This window comes from Danio aesculapii, chromosome 23 (assembly GCF_903798145.1).
Source record: "Danio aesculapii chromosome 23, fDanAes4.1, whole genome shotgun sequence".
Lineage (NCBI taxonomy): Eukaryota > Metazoa > Chordata > Actinopteri > Cypriniformes > Danionidae > Danio > Danio aesculapii.
Genome location: NC_079457.1, coordinates 43,145,079 through 43,165,077, shown reverse-complemented (window position 1 = coordinate 43,165,077; position 19,999 = coordinate 43,145,079). Strand labels below are relative to the sequence as shown.

The window sequence follows — 19,999 nt, the reverse complement described above, 5'->3', positions numbered from 1 at the left end:
ACTCACCTTTTAGTTGTCACAAATCCTTTTGACTTTCTTTCTTCTGTTAATAAAAAAATATATTTGGATGAACAATGGAAACCAGTTACTATTGACTCCCATAGTTTACTTCCATACATGTTGTTATTCCTACTTTGGGTCTCAATGGTTAGCAGGTTTTCAGCTTTCTTCTAAATATGTTTTTTTGTGTTCAACATAAAAAAAAAACTCAAAGGTTTGTAACCACTTGGGGATAAATATTGAGTAAGTTTGAAGTTTTGAGTGAACTGTCCCTTCAAAAGTAACGGTTTAAAAACACTAACATCACTCTCGTCATTTATTTTTGAAGAATTTGATTTTGCATGCAAATTCATACAAGGATCCCTCACATTATAAGGTATTAGGGCATGCTAAACTGGTGTGTGTGTGTGTGTGTTTTATTTGGTAATAGGATGGTGTTTCTTCTCTCTTATCTTGTTTTCATGACTCACGTTGAGTAAATTCCACTTTAGCGTTGCTTGTAGGAAATGCAGTGAACTTTAACACTGTAATTTCACACAAGAATTATAAGTATGCCATTATTTACTCCTTTCATGCACTAAACCTGTACGAACATGAAAGAGTAAATAATGAATGTTATTTCTGGGTGAACTATGCTTTAAATTATGTTAAAACTGACTCATGCATGCCTTTGAAGATTAGCAAACTGTGTTAGTAAATGTAAATGAAATGCCTTATCTCAGTGTAATTGGAATGTGTGTTTTCAATATCAGTATTTCGGCTGCGGTGCACACACTGAACTAAGCTCTGACTTTTATTGGGATTTTTTTTTTAAATGTAAATATTTAGAAGTGCCAAAGTTGTTGTTTCTCTACTGATTTTCTCTATAATGAATAAATGTGTTAGATTTGTTTTTCGGGCTTCTCTTCACTTGATTATTAACATGAATCATTCTTGAAGGATCGAGTGAAGGATGTCCATTCCGCCTCTGATGCTGGGAAGACTAGTCAAAAAAGGCCTACAAGTTTCAGCACATCTTCTGGATTTATGCTGGGCAAACCTCAGCCCAGTCTCGGATGCATACCAGAAGGAGATGTTCTAGGTCTAGGTCAGCAACCAAAATGCTTCATTATGGGGAAAAATTTTCTATTAAATTGTACTAGTAGTCATTTTGTACCCCCGAGCTTGGTTTGTATTTACCCAGTTAAATTCAATTTATATGTGTTACAGAAGACCATGTGTGCCTGCTGGATTGTATAGCGCTTGACCTTCAAGAGATGGACATTTTTGCTGCAGAGCGATTGCCCTGTGAGCCATGGGACAGTGCTGGAAAGCATCTAGAAACCGATTTGGTCTTCCCATCCTACTCAGTGCGTAGAAGTGGAGAGAGCCTCTTAAAGGAGCGTTGCCATCTGAAGCTGAAAGTTGAGCGCAACCTGGACAAGTCAGTCCATTGTGCACATTTAGCCTTCTGTTTCCTGTCTGTTCCAAAAAATACTCCCATTTTTAATTCAGTTGTCGTGTATTTCATTTGTGGCTTAGGGAATTAAGTCATGCTGTCCCGGACATGTCCATTCATGGCAGCCTGTCTTCTGTCCACTGCTCGCTGGACCTGAAGAGGTATCAGATGATCCGTGGACTCTTGGAGCACAATCTGGGAGAGCCTGTGGAGGAGTTTCTCAGACCTTACAATCTCCAGGACCCCAGCTCATATGTAAGCTTGTTACCACAGCTAGCGGTGGGCAGTGTTTATCATCTATTATCTTGCTTTAACAATGTGCAAGCTGACATTATGTGTATATCACTCATTTTGCAAAAAACACAAATAAAACATGTCTTGTGAAACCAAAAGCAATTACTGAATGGTGAAGTATTTTATATAGCAGTTGGTTTGACCCTGAAAGTCAAAGTATGAAAGAAAAAAAACACTTTTCACTTTGTACTTATCTAATAAAACATAAGTAATAATTACTATAGTATGCTAATCATTTATTATTTGTTTATTATTATTGTATCAGGCCAAAACCAACTAAGGTACCGTTACAAAACACATACAGCAAAATACTGTTTAATTATTATATATTTTTTAAACAAAGCTATCACGTACCCCTTTTCCCCTATTCAAAACCTCTTCACATAAACAAAGGAGGAAAATAACTGAATGAATGATGAAACCTCATTAAATGAGACGATGAAAATGATTCTTCCATTTGGTACCTCTAAAAAGACTTTATCCGGTTCAGTTACTGGATAAAATGAATAAATTATAAAAAATAATTAAGCTACTGTAAAAGCATCTCTGTGCAAGGATCATTTTCATCAAGCTCAGATCAGTTCAGTGTTGATTCATTTTAGTTTAATAACTGAATAACAGTTATCTAGTTATTAACAGCTTGGAACAGTGATGAACAAAAAAAAAAACTGCACTTAATGTCCTAAATATTAGATTCCTGAAATAAATTATGGAGAATGGCTTATTTCTCAGTCAAATTCATTAATTCATTCCCCTGTGGCTTTCTGTTCCTATCTGCAATTAAGACAAAACTAGCTTATTAGTTTGTACATCAAAATTCAGTAATTACTTCTTCCCCCATTGCTTTCTGTTTCCTATCTGTAATTAAGACAGAAAGCAGAGAAAATTCAATTATTATAATATTCTATACATTTTTGTAAGATGAAGTAATATGCAGTCTTTGCAGGACAGTCATAATGTATTAATGTAAGTGTCATCTTGCAGACCGTTTTGAGTGGTGATGTGTTCACATCCCTGTCTCTTCTGGTGGACATGAAGGACGTCAGTTTGGAGTTACTGGACAACCATAAATCCACAGGTCTTAACCGCTCCTTGGCAAGGTAATTCTTTCAGAATATTTTATTTCCTTGCACTTTTGCATAGACCAAAGATATATCTGACGATCTTAACCTTTCATTCCAAATAGATTTGATTTTATGAAATCGAAGCTCCTGTTCGAGAGTTTCTCTAATGGCTCCAAGTCTGTGAACCTGGTCTCCCATTCACTCCTGGCCCACGACACTCGATTAACTGGCAGCAGTGCCCCTACAGAAGGCAAGCACAATGTGTTTGATTGCATTCTGCAGCCATCCAGGACTGGTACAAACCGAGCTTCGCTGCAGCTGGAGCTACATTACAGGTCAAGACTGTTACTGAAACCACATTTAACTGCATATGAACAGTAAATGTATGCTATATTCTATATTTTGCCTGCTTCACAGATCAACAAGGGACTCCTCATGCTTCACCGTGGTTTTAAACAATCTGCGAGTGTTCCTCATTTTTGATTGGCTGCAGCTGGTACAGGACTTTCTGCACATGCCTGTGGAAAAAGCAACAGCACCAATACACCAGCGCTGGCCAAGTGGCAGCAGTGACCAAGGTTGCACTGGAGCCGTCATGCCCAAAACAGTCAAGAGTGGCGTGGTCACCAAGCGATCCACTGTGCCTGTCATTCAAGATAAACAGCTGGAGGTCAAAGTCAATGTGACAGGTAACTATACTGGGTTCATTTCTAGCACTTTTCAATGTGTACATCTCATTGGAAGCGTATAAATTGAATTGAAGGGGAATAGAGTGCTTCAGATTTAAAGATAGAAGATATTTTATTTGTTCCTAAGGAAATTGGTCTTGGACATAAAGGCTGCCACATACAAAATACATAGTAGATATATAACAGGAGACCAATTATTTAAAGCAAGTTCAAAACGACAACGACAACAAATCACTTCACCTCAACCTTATATCCTAAGTTCAGGAGAGTCACTGATGAGGAATAAAAACATGTGGGAATAACTTTTTTACATTAACTTTGAATTTGCATTTACTTATCTGAAAGATGCTTTTATCCAAAACAACTTATAAATATGGACTATAGAAGTACTAAAATCAACAGTTATAACCATATTATTGTTGGGGAAAATCATATAAATCATGAGGTACCTGTAGAATACTGTTGAAACCATGAAATTATAATCTTTTGATAAATTATATGTCTTTAATGTCAATTTAATGCATCCTTGATTCATTAGAGTATTAGTTATATGAGAGTATTATCTTTTTTAAAAATCATAGTGACCTGAGTTTTTTCTTCTTCTCTTTTCTCCCCAGGGACAGAGTTTGTGGTGGTTGAAGATTCTTCATGTTTGGACACCAATGCTATCATTTTGAAAGGCACTACTGTGCTCACATACAAGCCTCGACTTCTCGACAGACCTTTTTCCGGCAGCTTAGCAGGCATTGAGGTGATGTGAGGCCCTGGACATCTCTGACTGTCCATTATACATGACTTAAAGCGTTTTGATTTTTAATTTATCGTTTCTTTTATTTAGGTTTTCTCCTGTCGACTGGGCAGCGAGCAAGAAACAGCTTTGTCCATCATTGATCCTGTCAATGTCCAAATGGAGCTCTGTGGAAGCCCAACATACCAAAGCAGTTCAGGCCTCCTTGATGCCTTCAACATAGAGGACTTTCCACCTCTCTTGGAGGTCAGTATTGAATCCAACTGATACACGTGTCAGGAAGAACCATCTGTGCATAATTTAAGATTTTGGTTTCCCAACAGATCCAATTTCCTGCTCTAGACATCCGTCTTTCCTACAATGATGTGCAGCTATTCCTGGCAATAGCTAAGTCCATTCCAACTACAGCATCTGCCAACCCTTCAGACACTGCCACAGAAGCGGAGAGTTTAGCATCCACTGCCAGTATTGACACCCCATCCAAAACAAAGGACAGCTTCAGGCAAAAGACAGAGGCTTTACTGGGTTTGTTCATTTATCAAATCATTTTTTAATTAACTGGTACCTTCACCCATAAAGAAAAATGCAATGTAATCAGTGTTCAAAAAATAAATAAATAAATAAATAAATAAATACATTGTTTTTATTATTTATTTTATTTTTTAAGTTGAAAATAAAATGACTAGAGGTACTGATAGAACAGTTGAGGGGTAAAGGGCTATTTTTTAAAATCAATTAAAGACTTAAACAGCTATAACAATAGACGCATTCAAAATCAACACAAGGATTTTTTTTCATCACTCCGCTTACATAGCATTTATCGCTGTCACTTTTTAGCCAGCTGTCCAGTCAAATAGCACACTGAACAACTGACACATGCATGTCACCAGCCAGTAACAGCAAGCACAGCACTGGAGCTCATATTTTACATTGTGTCAACGTTTTTATATTCGCAAACTTAAACTCTCTGCAAAATATTAGCTTGACAAAAAGCTGATCACAAAACTATTTTGTAAGGAATTTACACATAGCACAAGTGCCTTATTAGACACATGTATTATAAAAGTGGTTTGTATGATTCACCCACTATGTACTAACACTTTTGAAGACAAATGATAGCCTTGAAAAAAATGACATCCAAAGTGATGGACTGGTTTGGTCATGCATTGTTTGTAATTACATGAATGTGCAATTCTTTATGCTTTTACTATACTTTTAAATAACTATTTTGCAAATATTTTGTTATAGAAGGTCAGCTTACTCGATTACAGGACCTTGGGTTTAGGAAGGAAGACTGCAGACGGGCACTTATTCACTGTAGAGGTAAAGCACTAGTCTAGTAATATTGCAAAACACACACTTTTGAATCAGAGGATGGCATGCTTCATTTGTTTATATACACTTGTATATTCAGGTCAGTTGGATCAGGCTGCCACATGGCTATGGGAGAATGCAGAGAGCATGTCGGGCAGAAGCCGAACTGACTCTGGCTCCAGCAGCCATTCGGCTCCTCCACTGTCTGGAATAGAAGTGAAGGCCGAGAGCGTGTGTATCTGTTTTATCGACGACTGTCTGGACTGTGACGTCCCTCTGGCAGAGCTCACCTTCTCCCGTCAGGATGACTGCATACTGTTATACATTTCATATTGCTAGAATATTGTAGCAGAATTGAATATTTCAATTCTGAAGCGGCTTTCCTCTTCCGCAGGTCTTTATGTTCTACAGAGGATTGGGTCTATGCAGGAAGGCAAGGCTAGTTTCACATTGTCTGGAGATTATTACAACAGAGAACTCTCAGGTGAGATCTGTCATCCTTAATGTTGTTTAGCCGGTCCCTTCTACAGTTCACATAACTTTCTGCTGCTTTGGATAGATTTTTTGATTGTTTTGATAGATTGAGTTTAGGTTTAATTTTTGAGACACATCAGAAATCTGGCATACAAAATTAAGTGAAGTTTTCAAACTAGTTTCGAGAGGAGCACGTGATATGATTGACTGCAGCTGGCCACTCATCTACATTCACTAGTTAGCCAATCAGATTAACCCCAACTCACTATAAGTAGCCTAGCTAGAACTACTCTCTTATCTTCGTTTTCCGAAGAAACCCCCCATCCACCCCTTCTTCTCCTTTTTTCTTTTACCACGGGGAGCTCTCGAGAACCACCTGATCTCGTACTCCCCTCACATGCTCTATGGACCAGGCGGGAGCCCTGGGCTCACCTATCTCTGAGCTCAGGGTTCTCTCCCGGGACAGCATGCCAAACTTGCTAACAGTTGTCAAACAATATCTAAGTGTGAACTCTTGAAAATTATTTTAGGAAAGTAGAGATACACTGATTTCAAAATTCTGGCTTAAACTGAGATGCCAATAGTTGTTTAAATTATATGTACAGTAACCAGTGAAATTCAAATATCTTATATAAAGCTGAATACTAGTTTAATTAGTTTAAAATAAATAAATTAAATAGCTAAATTGAATTTATGCATTACATCATTAGTCATTTATTCATTTTTCTTTTGGCTTAGTCCCTTATTCCAGCATATGTTTTACACAGTGAATGCCTTTGCATCCGCAACCCAGTACTTTCGCATTCACACACACTCATACACTACAGCCAATTTTGTTTACCCAATTCACCCATAGTGCATGTCTTTGGACTGTGAGAAAAACTGGAGCACCCAGAGGAAACCCACGTGAGCATTAATAGAACATGCAAACTCCACACAGAAATGCTCACTGACCGAGCCGGGATCAAACCAGCAATAGTCTTGCTGTGAGCTGACAGTGCTAACCACTGAGCCACCGTGCTGCCACATTACATTGTTATACTGTGTAAAAAAATGTATTTGAAATCTAATTTGAGAGAAGATTGCATATATTTTTTGTCAGTAAATAATTTTGTCCCACATGTTAAACAAGTCTACAGAAAGTTCACACATTCACACACACACACAGACACACGCAATAGCGATTTCTCTTAAAGGAGCCGCACCCCATTTTCACTCATTACAGACACATGTCAGATTTTATTTTAGAGCGCGAGCAGAAGGTTGACTGACTGTTTACACAGCAGAAAAGCGTGTGCCTGTAGGGGCGTGACGTGGAGTCAATCCGCGAATCGCAGCACATTATGACAGATGACCAATTAGAGTCACTTGAGGGCGGGCCTTTCAGAGGAACTAGGAAATATGTCAGTCGTTTTCATGTTAGCTGAGTAGCTGTATATAATCAAAGTGAGATATATGAAAAAATAACATGATTTCCTTCAAGTGAAACATGAGCACACATTGCTTTGCATCTTATAAACACAACCAAGCCTTAAAATTACATTCCGGACCACCCCTTTACCAAACATTTTGACGTAGTGTTAGATGATGACAAAGCTTATTTAAAATGCGTAACTCAAGTAAATAAGTACTGAATTTACTAAATCTAAAACAAAATAAAACCAAATATTCTATCACAGATAGTGTAGTTCAAGTGAATATTTAAAATAAATAGATGAATAAAAGTTCATTTGAAATGTTATTAGATTACATTAAAGTAATACAGATACAGTTATTATCAATCTGTGTGTGTGCATGTGTGTGGAATAGCTCAATAGGGTATATGCCGAAGCATGCTAATAGGACTTTGAATTTGCCAGTAACCTGGGTTAAGCGTTTCCGGTCAACTGTATGTCAATGCAAAAATCTGCGCGTTTAAGGTCAGTTTTCTTCAAAAATCTGCAATCTCCACTGGCTGAGTGATATCTGATATAAAGTGGGTCTCAGATTGTACAAGAACCACTGCATTAAATTACATTTCCCCCACCATGTCTTTATAATACGAGCATTTATTTTACCCCATTATATTCAATGGAGCTTCTGCGCTAGCCTGCCGATTCTGACAGGCGCGTGCAAGTAAACGGCTTTTTGTCTCGTTTTACACTTGAGCAACTAAATGAATGCCAAAGTTTATTTAACTGAATGTATTTTAATTACATTACGACATCGATGCTGTAAAAGGAACCGTATAAAATGGAAAAAAATTCACAATAACAGGTCACCGGATGTTTATCAGTATAAGAAAAACACTAGCTCGGTATATACCCTATAGCCTGATGGTGATGATGTAAAATTAATGTTAATTTTGGCGATTCTGTATTCATTCTACTTCATTAATCAATGGAAATTGGACAACAGCACACACATTAGTCTATAATGAATGCTCAGCCAAATAACAAGCACAAAAATGTACAAAAAGATAGCAACACCAAAGCTCCAAAAATATGAATTTATTAACTTAAAAGCCTTTCACAAAGCATGTGACGTTTGGAGCCCATTTTTAGGTTAATAAGTTCATTGTTGAAGCTTTGGTGTTACTGCCTTTTTGTGTATTTTTGTACTTAATTCATCAATAAAATGATACATTTTTGGGTGTTGACTTTCCTCCATTTTGCCAAATGTCACGTTTCCAAGGAAAACCACATGGGTCATTTTCAAGTTTCGACTAATTGTGAAATGTAAGCCCCACTCTATGCATTTCTGCGCACCTTCATAAGCACACACACACTTGTGTTTGCCGGTCTTCAGGCTGGGAGCCATTCATCGAGCCTTGGCCGTGTTTCCTGGATTGGCAGCGACAGGCGGCAGGCCGGCTCCATCCTCCGCGCCTGAAGATCGGAGTTCGAGCCAAGCAGAGGCTGGATGTCAACATCACCTCTGTCTTATTGGGTACATAGTCTGGGTCAAACACTCTTGCAGGCCTCTGCGCTTTTCTCTGACTGTTTGCTTCCATATTTATGAGTGGTATGTTGATTCTGACACCGTGCTGCGGGTTTGTCGTTCTGACATACAGAGCAGTACAGCACCACCAAGACTTCGTGGTTAGCAGATTACTGTAAGGAAGACGAGCAGTCGCCACAGGCCTCCACCGCTCTGTCTTGGATGGGCTCATCAGTGGATCCTCCTTCCTTTGGCCAGAGTGAGTAGAAGTCATCTGATTGGGGGAAAAAAAAGAAGAACTGCGGCTCTGTGTGTTACATACTCGTATATACACTACCAGCCAAAAGTCATGTTTTTTTTTTTAAAGAAAATTATTCTGTTCATCAAGGTGGCATATATTAAATGGAAAAAAGTAAAATTGTTAAATATTTTTAAATTTTTAAATAACTGCTTTCTTATTGTATGTAGATTCATATGAAATTATTACTGCAGTCATTATTGCTTTTATTACGATTACCATTTATAAAAATAATATTAATCATAACAACAATAATAATTAATATTAGAGTGATTTCTGAAGGATCATGTGACTGAAGACTGGAGTAATGAAGCGGAAAAATCATTTTAAAACTAACAACTTTAAAATCACTGGAATAATTTATTAAATTAAATTATAAACTACTTTTGAACTGTTATTTTATAGCGCAATAACATTTCACAATTTTACAGTTTGTTCTGTATTTTTGATAAAAAAATTGCAGCCTTGGTGAGCAGGATAAGCTTATTTTAAAACATTTAAAAAACCTACTGACTCCTAACTTTTGACCGGTGGTGTAATAAAACTTATTCTACCTCTAACATGGTTTTCAAAGCTGAGGAGGGATGGAGTCATGTATACTTAACAAGTCAGCATTTTTTGATTAAAAATACTGTAAAAAATACCAATAATAAAGAAATAGTTTTTAAAAATTAATATATATATATATAGAAATAACAATTAAAATTAATTTTGTAGTATTCATTTGCGATTATTTCTGTGTTGACTTGATCCACTTGACACCTGATCTTTCAGGAATAGTTCAAATATGCTGATTTGGTCTCGTGGGCTAAATTTACTTTTTTAAAGCATCAGAAAAAGGTTGTAATGCATGATATTTTGGGGGAAACCATTCTTTTTTAATGAATTCTTAGAATAAGAAGTTTTAAAACCAACAGCATTTATTTGAAGCATTTATTTGTGGCCTATCCCTTTAAAAAGTCAAAAGCGTCTCTAGGACTACAGGAAAGAAAAAATAAGAATGAATGAATTAATGAATGAATGAATGAATAAATAAATAAAATACAAATTTAAAGTCACTACATTGTGGATGCCCTGAGTTTGTACACTTCCGTTGAAGAAAGGAATACTACAGTGGTCACTGAAATAACTTGAACCTAAAAAAGCAATGATTAATAAAAGAAATACTGAAAGTAATCTATTGAAAGTCAGTTACTGAGTTTGAATTGTGGTTCAAAAGATGCATGAAAAGGGCAAACTAATGAAACTGGCCTGGACTAAATTGAAGGGTACCAACAATTTTGTCCACGTCTGTATATAAATAATAAATCTGTTATACTGAATGGCAATGTAATGCCAAATTAAGACTTTTTTTTTATCATTTAAAACATATCATTATCATTTAAACATTTGCGCAAACACTTTAACATGCACGTAATAGTTGTTTTTTTCCCTCTCAATTTAAACAAGAAAATACTTTACATGTTCACAGCTTTAGGCAAATAAATGTTGAACAGCTTGACACAATTAATACATAAAATAAATGTTACATAAGTAAATTTAAAATAAGAAAATGGCATTCATCAAAAAACAAATGTAAATCTTAATTTTGTTTAAAATGAATGACTAACAATGTGCACTCAATATTTTTAGATAAGATCACAGTGTAAAGTACCATGATGTGTGCGTCTCATTCTACCCTTCTCTCTGACCGTATGCATCTCCGGTCCTCTTCCCACAGCCACCTAGCATGACTCTCTCTCTCTCTCTCTCTCTCTTTTCCCTAACCCTTTCTCTCTGCTGTCAGGTCTTCCTCTTGCCTACCTTAGAACTAGAAGCTCTACCAGCTTGACTTGTCTCGAGCAGCAGATTCATGCCCGAGGTACAGTTCATAGAGGCGTAGACAAACTCAGAGTCAGACCCTCATCGTGTTTGGTGTCATAGAGTTTAGAAAAGCCTCGTTTTCTTGAGTTCTGAGCTTTTGTTCTTTCCCTAACCCCTGATTTATCCCTGACCCTTAACCCATTACCATATATTAAACCTCTTTTGTGTTAATTAGTGGTTTATGATGCCATATTTCTTTAATGCCATAGTTGATTTTTACAAAATGATAGGGATGCACGATATGATCAGAATGTTCAGTAAATGTTTAATGTTACACTAATAAAATGCAAATACAATTCTAAAGTATTTAGCTAATTCTGTTTAGGAATTCTGCATTAATTGGTGTCATCAAATTACAAGCCTCATTTGATTTGATGGTCAGAAGCTACAGCTTATTGGGAATAAAAATCACAAACCTGACACTTGTAAGCGAACACTTCAAAAAAAGATATTGGCCAAAAGAAGTAAAAAAGTATCAGCTTATCAGATGTATGCAAAAATCCAATATTGTGCATCGCTAACAATGTGTTGTAAAATTGACGTTTATAGCCTTACTTTTCTGTTGAATCTCTATGAATATGATTTGCGCTGCACTTCAGTGAGAAACATTTCAAGTTCATTTCTCACCAAATCAATCATAATTGGTATTTGGTTGATCCAGGGTTTCCACACTTCTTGAAAGTACTTAAATTTCAGACGGATGGATTCAAGGCCAGGAAAGTATTTAAAAACAAAGATAGATCCTTGAAAGTGCTTGAATTAAATTTGAAATTAAATTTGTTTATGGTGTTATTTCAACAACACAGCAAACAATTTAGTGTCTAATAGACATCTAAATGTAGACAGCTTGGCTAAAATAATGCTAAACTTGGGCTGTCAGTGAAAATCTAATAGACATCTAAGAATAGCCCAAAACTAGACTAGTTTTCAAATAGACAGATTAGACAGACTTTAAATGTGTAGTCATTCATTTCTGTTTATGATGAGTTGTCTAGTTTTGGCCTATTCTTAGATGTCTATTAGATTTTTACTGACAGCCCAAATTTAGCCTTGTTTTAGCCAAAATGACTGTTTAGACATCTATTAGACCTCTTTTAAAGGCAAAAATCCTTGCTGGGAATTGTACTGTGTGGTAAAAAATGCTCAATTCCACACAATCGATTTGAACATGAAGGAATTAAGTTAACTTATTATTTGTTATTAATTTAAGTAAATTGAACATAAAACAATTAAGTTGTTCCAAAACAATGTCAAGAATTTTATTGTTTCAGCTCATTTTAAATAAGTAGTCCAACAACAAACATATTTTTAAGTGTGCTGCTGCTGTCAAAAACAGTGGCTAAAAAGAGAAATTCTTAATTTAAAGAGCCCATATTATACATGAAATAGGGTCATCTTTAGGTTTTAAGGGTCTCCAACAACAGTCTAATATGCATGCAAGGTCAAAAAACACTTTGATGGTCTTATAATCTGCATTTATTTTTACCTAATTATTCTAGCGACTCCCATATGATTCGTTCAGCGATTCATTTGTTCCCAAACCCCTCCTCAGCGCGAAGCTAATCTGCGCTGATTGGACCGATGACAGCCTGTTGTGATTGGTCGAAACTGACAGCCTTCAGCGCGAGACAGAGTGAAATGCCCAGCAGCTAATCAACAATAGAAAAGTAGTCACAGTGCATACACGCTTCATAGTGTAAGGTGTGGATTTTGGCTGCCAGTGGGTGAATGTAAATACAGACGATGGACTTAAAAAAACAGACGACTAACTATTTTATTGAGCAAAAACTCCAAGAACTGGCGAGGAGCCCGTCACCTGCTCTTTTCACACAGACACGCACACGCACACGCACACGCACACACACACACACACACACACACACACACACACACGTCCGCGACACCTCCCTCACCACCCGCGTCCTCGGTTATATCTGCGACACCCCCCGGTCCTCGCGTTGCTAACGGGTCACTTTCATTTTCACTTTCGGGTTGAGGGCGGCGTGATCGTCCTTAACCTAGAGCGGAAGTTCAGCTTGCTGAACCGGCTCTGCGCAACACACACACACACACACACACACTCACCGTTCGCCTAGACTAGAGCGCCAGTTCAGCTTGCTGGGTGCAATTTAGACAGCTCCCTTGAATCTGAGCTGAAATATTTTGAAACTTGACCGTTGCATGTGTGTAAACAGCTGACGATCCGTAAACAAAGCAGCACGCGTCGCGTTTTCAACGTGTCTTTACACGCGATATGAGAATATAAAGAGTTAACCTGATACAGTACACGCGGTTACAAGTAACAAAACACAACTAAATACATAATTTGCAAGCTAGAGTAAACGAGGCAACAGTTTTAATCGCACGTACTTACACCGGTGAAATGGGGGAAGAAACTGATTCATGATGCACTGATCCATGTTCAGACAGTCTTCACTGATCCTTCCTTTAACAAACTGATGAAGTCTTCTTTTTAAGCATGTAGTTTCCAGAAGCACTCGATCTGCTCAAGGCTGGGCTATATTGCTGATGTTTCATCTTTGATTAGACTGTCCATAATATCCATCTGCACAGCGTGACTTTATTCGACCGGTGTCTGTGTGCGTCTCTTTGTGTGTGTGTGTGTGTGTGTGTGTGAGACTTTTTTTCTGTTAGTGGGCGGGGCCGCAGGTTTCAAATGTCCCGGGTTTGCGCGTGCAACTATTTGTGTTTCGTAGCCACGTCATCACGAAACACCTAATGACTCGTTATCAAGACGACTCGTTTGAAGCACTTCGAGTCGACTCTTTTATAGATGAATCAATAGTTTTAAACACTGTACACTTACAGATTTAAGCCTTAGCTGGATACTTCACTTCACTTAGAGCTGTGTTACACACTACATGGAAGGGCATTTTCAAAAACCCATAATATGGGCTCTTTAAGATCTTAAATTGAAATCTTGCACAACATAACTGTTTAAAGGCAAATTTTTGTTTAATTTCTACATTTGTGGAAAATGAAACATAAAAAAAATCAGTATTACTCAAACATTTTTAATGTAAACATTAAGTTTAAGTGAATTGTTAAGTACATCAAGGACTGTCATGGCACTACATATGCTGGATGGGTATAAATTACAACAGTGCTTGATTTAAAATGAGTGGTGCTTTAAAAAGTCATTGAATCTGCTGTTTATGAAGGTGTGGGAACCCTGTTGATCAGTCTTGAGCAAAACCTGTTGCTGATTTTTTGTTTATGGCATGTTTCAGCGGATATGAAGCTCTCTAAGAGGAGGCAGCCATTTGTGCCCTATGCTTTACGCAATCATACCGGCTGCACAATGTGGTTCGCTACTCTCACTACCACACCAACCAGGTCAGAGGATGGCACATATATTGTTTATACATAATTTAACTACATTTTGAAGTTGGTGAAAATACATATTGTTTGTGCTGTGTCCACAGAGTGGCGCTGTCCCACAGCAGTAGTGCTGACTCTATATCTGAAGTTCATGGGCCCGGGACAGATGATACGCACAACATCAGCCAATGGAGAGAGGTGCTGCCAGGAGAGGAGATTCCGTTTGAGTTTGAGGCCCGTGAGAAACTTCGGCACAGGTAGCAGAGAGTGTCTCTCAAATGTATTGCCTTGCTTTGATAAAAATTGTTTGGAACTTTGCAGTTTTCCGTCTTTTGTACTGTTTAGTCTACAGCTTATGATTTTTGATCATAGCCACAGGTGACAAAATCTGTAAAATTACAGAGATTGCCCCCCATTTTTATTCATTTATATTTGGATTAACCAAGTTAGCCTGGAAAATAGTAGACACAATATTTTATAAAAACGAAAATGTTGGGCAGAACTACTGCAATGCATTGGAAGCAATTGTTTGCCACCAGTATTATTTTAATATTATTTAAATATGTATAAAGTTTATATGACTTTTTATATGTTTTTCAATAGTATTTTGAAGTTAGTTCTCACTTGTCAATTTTAAGTGTAGTCATTTTTCATGTGTTTTTGTAAGCTTTTACTATTGTTTTATTATATTTCATAAAATATTTTTATTCCAATTGGGTTTTTATTTCCATTGTAGTTTTTTCAAGTTAGTTGTTACGTTAATTGAAAACAAAATGAGATTTTCGTCATCGTTGTTGTTGTTTTTCCTTTATTAATGGTTATAAAATTTCAAGTGACAAAAATGGTTTTAGATTTAGCTAACTATGCAGTAAGTCTCACTGTTTTAAATGTTAAGTTAGGTTTACTTAACTATAATAATGCAGCCGAATTAGAGCCAATCCTGAAAGCACATTTGTTACAATAGTATATAAATAGCAATAGGCTTTTAACATCCAGTAGCCCTTTGCTTGTCATCAGAAGAAAAATTTTTAATTACAGCATTTAAAATACAATGCATTTTCTTAATTGTGAATAATATGAAAAGTAATACTCAGAATAGGAATTTACTGATGTCATTTTTTAAAAACATTTATTCTGGTCTTTAGTTGAATGATTTTGTTCATGTGTTTGCTGTTGATGTTCTCTGACCGCAGACACACCCATGAACTGAAGCTCCACCAGCTGCTGGTGCGTGTTGTGGGCTGGGAGCAGGTAAAGCCTGTGTCTGTTGACAAAGTTGGGGTTTTCTTTCGCTACGCTGCCCCGGATCGAAACAACCCCTCGAGCACAGTGAGTTCTAATGAGCCAAACAGTTTGAACTAGTGAGAATTCAGTGGTTGGCCTTGTGGAAAATAAGGGGTTTGGGTTTTGGAAAACAACACTAAACTCAGTAGTAATTCATTAATAACATATTAGCGGTTCTCTGCATGCGAGTATACTCTCATGAGTCTCTAGAAGTCTTGTTATTTCATCATTTTGAAATACAAAATCTTTCAGTAGTTCATGAAAACAACAAATGCTTCATAAATATTTAATATGACTTTTCTAGGTTGGCAGTCCAATTAGCAGAACCAACATCATACACCCACATGTATATGTAAGTGTTTGTATCTCATTGCATTGCTCTCTAAATGATTCTAGAGGCTACACACTTGCGTCTTTGTTCAGTTCTCAGCTTTGCCGCCTGTTCGAGTGGTTTTCTCCATCACTATGGAGGGCAGCGCTCGTAAGGTCATTACAGTGCAGTCTGCGCTCACAGTGAAGAATCGCCTTGAGGTTCCCATGGAAGTGCGACTAGACAGCCCTTCGGCTCCAGACAGTAAGTGTCCACAAACTAGCACATGCTTTGTTTGCTATGGTTTACCCATGTTTATCTTCTATGACTCTAATATGATTCTTCTGTAGAGCCCGTTGTCCTGCCACCCATCCTGCCTGGAGAAGCTTTAGCCATCCCTCTCCATCTAACATCTTGGAGGCTTCAGGCGAGACCTAAAGGCTTGGGGCTATTCTTCTGTAAGGTGCCTATCCATTGGACCAGCGTGGAGCGACCTGGGGAGGTCAGCAGCAGTAAGAGAGAGTGCCAGTCAGCAGATTTTGATGAACAACTCAAACGCAGCTTCAGGTACAAACAGGCTGACTGGAGAAAAAATACCTCAATGATGAATGAGTTGTGAATACATTCGCACTTTTTTTTAGGTTCTGTGTTGTCATTAAGAAAGAGAACTACCCTGAACAGCAGCCTGCTAAAACTGTGGCGGGCGGTGGCACCAAGCAGATCTATCGCCAACCAGGTCACACCATCTTTCTGCTGCCCACCCTAGTGCTGGCCAACCTTCTTCCCTGTGACCTCAACTACTACATCAAAGGCACCTCAATCAAGGGAACCATGAAGCCAGGAAAAGAGGCAGTGCTGCATGCGGCAGACACGTCACAGAATATAGAAATAGGTAAACTACAGTGTTTAATGTATGTGGCACATAATTAAAAGGGTTGGCAATTAAGAATTTTTTTGGGTTGGGGGGGTACATTTTGTTATTGATTTTTCTACATGATAGGCTAAACAAAATCCTCCAGATGTCATTTAATATAGAACAAAAAGTTAATTTGCTTTCTCACCATGCCATCTTACAAATAACATTGACAATAACATACAATCAAGATAAAAAAAAAACTAAACACAAATGGTGTAGAATTAAAAAAAATGAAACCCAGTAAATGCAAGGTTGAGGTACAGTCTACAATACGGGTCACCAGAGAATGAGAATTCAAAAGTTTTACAAACACAAGTAGGGTAATAATTTCCATGAAGTAGAAAACACAGATATAATCTCAGAACCCAATCAAAAATGGGATGAGTTAATGCTGACTATCATGAAATTTGAGATATTTTACATGAATAAATTCAAAATAGTGCTGGATACCTAATCATATCAATTAAGGGGTTTCTGTTATGAATATTAAACCACAAGAGATTTTTGAATATGAAGTCTTTATGTTCTGTGTGTGTGACAAGATGGTGCAGTTTGGTTAGTCTTATTAATTGAGGACAAAAACACTCAAACGTTATCTCCAGAGCTGATCTGAGAGTCACCTCACCAGTGTTTTAGCATTTTATGTTACAAAAGTGTCACATCATGTACGCATAGAAACTCACAGCGTCTTAATAAAAGTTAATAAATTGTTGTTAAATAGGGTATATGCACAAAATTTCAAAAGGTCTGTTTTCTTTAAAAATCATCAATTTTCACTGCTTAACTTGTGTCTTAGAATGTAAAAGAAGCACTGCATTAAACTACATTTATCTGTGCCATGTCTTTAAAATATGAAAATTTATTTTAGGGGCGACGCAGTGGGGCAGTAGGTTGGGTTGCGGCTGGAAGAGCATCCGCTGCGTAAAAACGTGCTGGATAAATTGGCGGTTCATTCCGCTGTGGCGACCCCGGATTAATAAAGGGACTAAACTGAAAAGAAAATGAATTAATTTATTTTACCTTAGTATTTTTAATGACGTTTCTGCACTAGCCTGCTGATCCTGACGGCACATGCGTGTAAAAGGCTTTTTTATCTCGTTTTACGTTTGACCAACTAAATGAATGCTGAAGTCTATTTATCTGACTATATTTTAATTACATTACAACATCGATGCTGTAAAAGGAATTGTAAAATGTTAACCGTTCTCCAGAAGTTTATTGGTATGGAAAAAAAAACACTAGTTGTGCATATACACTACTGAAGAATTTTCAATTCAATTCAATTCACCTTTATTTGTATAGCGCTTATACAATATAGATTGTGTCAAAGCAGCTTCACATAAAAGGTCATAGTAAATAGTAAATAGGAACAGTGTAATTCAGTTTGTAGTGTTTAAGTTTAGTTCAGTTTAGCTCAGTTCAGTGTGGTTTAATAATCACTACTGAGAGTCCAAATACTGAAGAGCAAATCCAACGATGCGCAGCTCTACAGATCCTGAACCATGCAAGCCAGAGGCGACAGCGGAGAGGAAAAAAAAAACTTTACTAATGGCGGAAGTGAAGAAAAAAAACCTTGAGAGAAACCAGACTCAGTTGGGCACGATCATTTTAATTTCTCCGCTGGCCAAGCGTCTTGTGCAGAGCTGCAGTCTCAGTGGCGGAGGCTGGAAGCTGGCCTCAGCGAAGACTCGTCTGTCTCTGGAGCGTCACAGGAATCAGTCTCATGATTATTTTATTGCATTTTGAGTGCTAAAATTTATTCATTCAAAATACAAACTATTATTTAGTCATAATTCCTCAGAAAAAAATGATTCAAATCTATAGCAAAAGTAAAACAATAAACTGTTTATTGTACAATAAACATGTTTCAGATCATGTCAATGAGACATTTGTCCATTTTATTCTGTAAATTCATTTTTAAACAAAGAAATGTAGTTCATGGTCTTTTTAACATGAATCTTTGTTTGCATACACATAAAGCATTCAAGGGTATGCTTTTTGTCCTCAGGTGTGCTATTAGAGAACTTCCCTGTGTGTAAAGAGCTGCTTATCCCTCCGGGTACACAAAACTATGTGGTACGCATGCGGCTCTACGATGTCAACAAACGCCTGCTCTGTCTCACCATCCGGATTATTCTCAGAGCCCAAGGAGCATTAAAAATCCTCATCTCTGCTCCCTACTGGCTTGCCAACAAAACTGGTATGCTTTTAATTCTATGCACTGATTATAGGTTGAATTTGAATTCATCTGACTTAAAGGGATAGTTAACCCAAAAAAGGTAATTAACTCATCCTCAAGTGGCTCTAAACCTTTGTGTTTCTTTCTTCTGCTGAAACAAAAGAAGATATTTTAAAGAAAGCTGAAAACCTGTAACCATTGATTTCCATAGTAGGAAAAACAAATACTATAGAAGTCAATGGTTACAGGTTTCCAGCATTTTTCTAAATGTCTGATTGTGTGTTTAACAGAAGAAAGAAACTACTAAAGGTTTGAAACAAGCAAAGGGTGAGTAAATGATGACAGAACTTTCTCTTTAACCTAAACACACAAACACATCTATTTTCATTGGTTATTGTGTGTCCAGGGCTGCCTCTGATTTTCCGTCAAGACAATGGGAAAACAGATGCTGCTGGACAGTTTGAGGAGCACGAGTTGGCCAGGAGTTTGAGCCCACTGCTCTTCTGCTACACTGACAAAGAGCAGCCCAATATGTGAGTTCAAAAGAAAAGGCTATCATCAGATGCTTTTGAATATCTAATTTAATAAGCCTGCATACTTTGCACCACCACAGTCATTAATTTGTTACCCAACACAGCAGAAGTGTAGCTTGCTTGCATAGCTACTGGAGTTCTCTAAAGTCTTGTCCTCTTTGATCAGGTGCACCATGCGGATCGGGAAAGGAATCCACCCAGATGGTGTTCCAGGGTGGTGTCAAGGTTTCTCTCTGGATGGAGGGAGTGGAGTGAGAGCAGTCAAAGTCATCCAGCATGGCAACAGACCTGGACTTATTTATAATATTGGTAATAAGGAATGCACATTCGGTTT

General features: G+C 37.4%; 1 protein-coding gene across 3 annotated transcripts in view; it reads left to right on the top strand.

The window, feature by feature from the left end:
• Positions 1-19,999, top strand: part of vps13d (vacuolar protein sorting 13 homolog D) — a 57,265-nt gene that overhangs the window by 14,621 nt on the left and 22,645 nt on the right. For 2 of the 3 annotated variants that reach the window (XM_056449380.1, XM_056449379.1), the window contains exons 26-49: positions 940-1,087; positions 1,210-1,423; positions 1,522-1,693; positions 2,717-2,832; positions 2,919-3,131; positions 3,214-3,485; positions 4,103-4,236; positions 4,324-4,479; positions 4,557-4,758; positions 5,482-5,556; positions 5,648-5,845; positions 5,942-6,031; positions 8,809-8,949; positions 9,074-9,199; positions 14,353-14,458; positions 14,548-14,700; positions 15,637-15,772; positions 16,032-16,079; positions 16,151-16,301; positions 16,388-16,604; positions 16,679-16,929; positions 18,962-19,153; positions 19,539-19,665; positions 19,832-19,974. In XM_056449380.1, coding sequence (XP_056305355.1) covers positions 940-1,087; positions 1,210-1,423; positions 1,522-1,693; positions 2,717-2,832; positions 2,919-3,131; positions 3,214-3,485; positions 4,103-4,236; positions 4,324-4,479; positions 4,557-4,758; positions 5,482-5,556; positions 5,648-5,845; positions 5,942-6,031; positions 8,809-8,949; positions 9,074-9,199; positions 14,353-14,458; positions 14,548-14,700; positions 15,637-15,772; positions 16,032-16,079; positions 16,151-16,301; positions 16,388-16,604; positions 16,679-16,929; positions 18,962-19,153; positions 19,539-19,665; positions 19,832-19,974 — 3,781 coding nt within the window. Of the gene's footprint in view, positions 1-939; positions 1,088-1,209; positions 1,424-1,521; positions 1,694-2,716; positions 2,833-2,918; positions 3,132-3,213; positions 3,486-4,102; positions 4,237-4,323; positions 4,480-4,556; positions 4,759-5,481; positions 5,557-5,647; positions 5,846-5,941; positions 6,032-8,808; positions 8,950-9,073; positions 9,200-11,024; positions 11,100-14,352; positions 14,459-14,547; positions 14,701-15,636; positions 15,773-16,031; positions 16,080-16,150; positions 16,302-16,387; positions 16,605-16,678; positions 16,930-18,961; positions 19,154-19,538; positions 19,666-19,831; positions 19,975-19,999 lie in introns of all 3 variants that reach the window. The other variant, XM_056449381.1, reaches the window with a different exon arrangement.